The sequence below is a fragment of the Cibotium barometz genome, chromosome 15, assembly GCF_041138505.1.
Source record: "Cibotium barometz isolate CiBa-2024 chromosome 15, ASM4113850v1, whole genome shotgun sequence".
NCBI lineage: Eukaryota > Viridiplantae > Streptophyta > Polypodiopsida > Cyatheales > Cibotiaceae > Cibotium > Cibotium barometz.
Window position 1 is genome coordinate 58,651,101 of NC_141060.1, and position 5,704 is coordinate 58,656,804.

At 46.2% G+C, this 5,704-nt stretch overlaps 1 protein-coding gene across 1 annotated transcript; it reads right to left on the reverse strand.

Annotated features, from left to right (window-relative positions):
* Positions 1 to 1,514: 1,514 nt before the first annotated feature.
* LOC147631483 (uncharacterized) lies at positions 1,515 to 2,102 on the reverse strand. Its single transcript, XM_086809194.1, has one exon. It carries the CDS (start codon positions 2,100 to 2,102, stop codon positions 1,515 to 1,517), a length of 588 nt encoding a protein of 195 aa, XP_086665320.1.
* Positions 2,103 to 5,704: the final 3,602 nt, after the last annotated feature.

Here is a 5,704-nt window from a genome sequence, read left to right on the forward strand (position 1 = left end):
ATATACAAAAAGGGATTTTTAAGTAAGAACAGCATGGGACTCTCACTTCATCTACAATTTCCCCCACTTCGTGTGCATAGCAGGTTTGACATAACGAACAAACAAAGGTAATACATGCTCACTACAGTCCAAGCTTGGAGAGCCATACAAGATCTTGCCAGAGGTCGCACAATAATAAGATTCTTCAAGCTAATCATTCTTCTAACTGACATCCCAGATGACTATGTGCACAGTTATAATAGGGAGAGAATGAAGTTAATCTAAACAAAGGGCCTTCAGACAACAGTGGCATAATATACTACTAGCACAGGCTCAGATATCTTATGTTCTACATGCATATAACATTTGAAGACATGATTAACACTAGATTCTGGAAAACACAAAAATTCCTCAGAAGAATATTTTGAATGCTCCAGACGAGGAAGATCCACTACAAAGAATATCTAGGAAAACATGCCCTCTACAGCTGTGAGATTCCGAGGACGGAATCTACACGAGGTAGGGGAGATTTGAACCCCATTTTATGGTTGACTGCGCATTTCTCCACAGATAGCATAATCAATGTCATGAAATCACACTATAAAGTTGTAACTACGAGAACGGCCGGCCTAAGTGGCTTTGTAATCATTTAGTTCATATCTTTTTAAGCTTGGGACGTCCAAGTATGAATAAGGGGCAACTGTATAAATACCAATTTCTCATCATAATGCAAAGACACAATCCCCCTTTGTGCCAATTGAGTGTGGGCTTATGTCCTTGCTCTCTTGGGTGTGTCTATGGTGTGTGAGAGAGTTGAGAGGAGAGAGCGCTCTATTCATGGTGCATTCTCCTCTTTGTTCTTGTGTCTATGCCTACTTCCCAATTTGGTACCATTTCACCCTAATTATGGAAGCCCGTGTATGTGCACGACCCGACTTAGTTGTGGATTCTTTACTCTATGTTTGAAGTTTTATTTTGGAATCCCGAAAGATAGACAAGTTTTTGTGTCAAACAAATTATTCATGTTTGTCTTTTGTTAGCTACATGTGATGTTGGATAAATTTCAAGTGCTATACTACCTTGAAAAATGCATTCAACACACAATCTTAGGAATCTCTTGAGAATATTACAAGACATGATGTGTTGGGTCTTGCGAAGGGACATAGCAAGAGGGGAGATGCACGTGCTTCTCTTTCTTCATTCTATCGTGCAATTCACTTGATTGTTGAAGCCATCATTTCTTTTGATGAAAGAAGACCTGGCGCTTATTCACCGAGTCTTGCAACCTTCAAATTTAAGGGTTGAAGCCTTCCCTTAAGGGGAGACGTCTTTTATGTCATCGCCACACAAAAGATCCCCGTCCCCCATCTATATGTTTGATGATTTCGTGCAGACACTTTGCAAACAAGCCCAAGCTTGAAGGAGCCGCACAACGGAACAATCCTGTTAAGAATGTAACTCCATTTGGGAGCTGGCGGCTGATGTTCAGAGCCTCACCCAGGGGCGTGAAATGAGGGCCACTTTGTGTAAAAGCCTCACACGGTAAGAGACGAGCTTTCCACGATGGTGTCCAGTTTCGGTGTCCATGGCCTGCTGGACCTCAACATGCAGCAGTGTAGTTGTTGTTGCGGTTGCTGTTGAGGAGCTGCATCCTCGACCAAGTCTACTGGGAAAGAGTAGCTTTTGGCTATGCTTTGAAGCGTATGGCCCTTCTCTGCCTGCTCGTACTGGTGGGCCGAGAGAGGGGTAACCTTGGTACTGTGACCCGGACCTCTAGGAGTCGCGGAGGAGAAGCCTGACTTGCAAGCCAGCGTGGAGATGTGGTGCAGCTCCTCCACGGACAGGCGGGTATTGAGCCTGTGCATGGGGAGGAGGAAGTAGACATGGTAGGCACGTGCGTCATGGTCTGCGGCCAAGGGAGAAACGCGCTTCCCAGCTAATTGCTGATCATACTCCGCCACAAAGTGGTTGGGGAACTCCAACATCAGCTCGCCCACCTTCATCGGCTCCTCCAGCTCGCAGGTGCGACCGTCGAGAGCGTGCACGATTCTGATGAGGTTGTCCTGCTGAGCATCTGAGCGCCCGGCGGGTGTGGAGTAGATGCAAGAGAGCCCATTGCCCATATTAGAGGACGATGGAGGACGATGAGCAAAGAAGATTGTTTGTCGTATAAACTATTACAATGGGATGCGAGAGGAAGGAGGGAGAGCATGAAAGAGGCGAGGGTCTGGGGTGTTTTAAAAGAAGAGGGGTTGGGCAGAGGGTAAGGTCGAGGAAGGAGCGATTGATTTAGTGGCCGCCGGCCGTGGAAAGGTGTAGGGAAAGTGTGTTGACGGTTGAATGAACAGAGTGCGCAGGAGGGTCGCCAGCTGGGTGATTGAGATTCATCATCAAGACTTTTGTCCCCTCGAGACTCCAGCTTTGTTTCCACATCAGCTGGCTGCCGCTGATGATTCAACCATCTCCGAGAGACTACTCCATACCTTTTCTTTAGCCACATGTTCCACTGTCCACATATTTGACAGCGTCATATATGGCTTTCAACATATAACCTCATAAGAGGACGTGTAGCTTGAGCGTCTTTCCCAAGCACGACAGGACAGGACATCAGATAGCTTCAACGTTTTTACCAACCACGACAACAGCCCTTCGACACCCGTGACCACATCCCACATGCGTAGGGCCAACAAGTAAACCCTCCTCAGCGTCGCAAAATCAGAGCATGTTTTCATCCAAGTGATCGAACCTGCTAGGACCCACTACTTGTTTTTCTCCTTCCTCCTTACTAGGAATAAGGACACAACCATCACTAGCCATGGGTTTTTTTTTTTTCATCCAAGTGATCGAACCTGCTAGGACCCACTACTTGTTTTTCTCCTCCTTAGGAATGAGGACACAACCATCACTAGCCATGTGTGTGTGTGTGTGTGTGTTTTTTTTTGGGGGTGTTTTTTTTTTTTTGTTTTTCAAGATTGCTGAGTCCTTCTAGAGCTATTTTAATGGCACATGAATTGTGAATACTTGAAGAAAAGGAGATAAAATTTATACAACAAGTATGTATCTATAAGAACTTATGCCAATCAGTTTATTATTTTCTGAAAGGATGCAATCATCTTCTAATTCACTCTTGTCTCATTGCTCTTGGATAAAAATCCAAGGTGTTTGTGGTAGGATTACTTTGTTGTGGATCCATTGTGTGGCCACAATGCTTCCATCTTCTCTACTTCTTTCATAGTAATCTCGTGCATCCTTAGTGTCCTCGTTGTTGTCACCACAACCAAGTGCTTCCCAAATAGTGCTTCTCACATTTTAAATAAGTGCATAGAACCTAAGATATGATTAATTAACAAATCATTCCAACAAGGCAATTGATGAAAAACAGATAGTCTCATCATCCTAGATGGTGCTCCATGATTTCAACCAATCACTAGACTTCATTCTTGGTGATTTTTTCACCATGTTTGCGTCTCGTTGTGGATGATCATCTACTAGTAGGTAGCCTTAATATATCTCCTTTTTGAGAGTTGGATATTGCCATCATGCATTTGAGCAAGGTCCCCAAATAGGACATGCAAGGGCTACATACAAAAGGTCTGATATAGTTAGTATAATTAGTAAAATCCATCACCTTCTTCATGTAGGCATATCATGTATGGAAATGCCTACCGAGTGCTAAGCACACATTCATGGCTTTCACTTTGTACTTTCCAACCACTAAAAAATACGCCAAGCAAGAGATGTCCCTTTCGTAATGGTCAACCATGGTGGTCCATGGCCAAGCAAGAGATGTCTCTTTCTTAATGCCAGTCCATGGTGGGATGTTGTAATTTACCACCATCACCAGTGGCCATTTACTTAATAATGTGGAATACAAAACTAATGGATTTACACCACCCATGTCCAAGCCAAGACGTATGTGTCAAGGTTCCTCCTTAAATTCATGCCATGTCTCCTCTATGTCTCCATGCAGCACAATTAGAAAAGCACAATCAGAAAAGCACTATAGCGAGGTAAGGTGCCCACCTCTCTCTCTCTCTCTCTCTCTCTCTCCCTCCTCTATAGATCTGTAAGCAGGTTTAAGAGTTCTCCCTTTTAAAAAAAATCGCATCTCTTTTTTTTAAAGTGCTACCCAGAGTGATCAACACCGATCTCTGCCAGAGTATTTCCATACTTATGACAAGTAGACAAAAGAGGCAAAATTACAACGGCAGATGGCACCACGGAAGAACTGCTAACTACATAAGACCTCATCAAAGAAGCTCTATAGCTCGCGAGAGTGAGGGCCCACAGACACACAATAGATACAATGCCCATCAAGGAGATGTTAAAGAGAGATTCTAATTATAACTCCAATGGGGCGGAGTATGAGAACATCAAGGATGAAGCTGTAATAACAGGATAGCAAAAGATCATGAAGAGAAGGAGGACGATTGGGCCTTTTTCATGCATAAAGAAATGGAAAATTACCTCAAGGCACATCAGTCCAAGGTCAGCAACCCATACCTGTTAACACAAATACTTAATTCAGTTTTTAGATATCTTTAGATGGAAAAATATCCTTTCTTATTAAAATAAACTGCCCCAAAACAGAAGTTTAAAAAGAAATTCCTAAGGTGCATTAGAAATAAATTATAATCTACACAAAAGACCTCAGCCTAAGCATCCAGATTTTTTTAAAATTTTGGATTAAGGTGTAGGCATATGCTCACTTATGGTAGTGCTATGTGTGAACATGGCTTAACCAAGGGCACTTTTTCCCATGTGGTTTTTCCCCTTGGACATCAAGTGTGAAAGTACACTCTAACATATAATATTTTGTACTTCTATATTATATGGATGTGGCACACATGCAAGGGTTGACTTGCATTTTGTGGATACCACACTTTTGGCTCTCTCTCTCTCTCTCTCTCTCTCATTTCTGTGTGTGAGCTTCTCTACCCTGCACCTAACCCTAATGTGCAAGTTTGTGTGTGTGAGTGTGTGAGTCCAACACCCAACATTTGGTATCAGAGCTGGGAGCTGGGAGCTGGCCGTGATATTCTGCTGCTGGAAAAATTCCTGCAAAATTCCGTCGCCACTGTGTTTCCGTCCGTCGAATTCCGTCTCGCCGGATTGTCTGGTTCCGTCGAAGCTCCTCCGTCCAGCCACCAGTTTCGGGCGGCACTAGTGGGGAGCCCACCACCTCCGCCCAGCCTCGCGGGCGGCACCGCCCTGCAGAGCCGGCGACCCACCACCAGCGCCGCCCAGCTCCGTCACGCATCTGGGCACCGTCGGCGCTTCATCCGGTCGACCAGAGGCAGGTGCTCGCATCAGTTCCGTTTCCACGGCGCTCGCCTACGCTCTGTCTCGAACTCGTCGTTTCTGTTCTGTTACCCACGGCGCCCACGTCATCTGCTCCGTTCGAGCCAGCGCGTCCGACACCACCGTGCCCAGCAGCGCCCTGCGCTCCGTCGCTCCTGCCGTCCGCCGTCTCCATTCTAGTCGCGCCGCCCTGATCGTCTCAACCTGTCGCTCGTGTCCGGCCGCTCACAGACGGGCCGTCCCGACCCACCCGCCGTTGCCGTTCAGTTCCAGCCGACCGACGTCGCCCATCGGTTCCGGCCCAATCGCCCGCTGCCAACCCGTTCCGGCTCGCTCCCGCCAGCGACTAAAGCGGCTTCCGGTTCTGACCTGTTCGCTCGACACCAGCGCCGGGAGCCTGCATCAGTAACGCCTAGCCGACTCC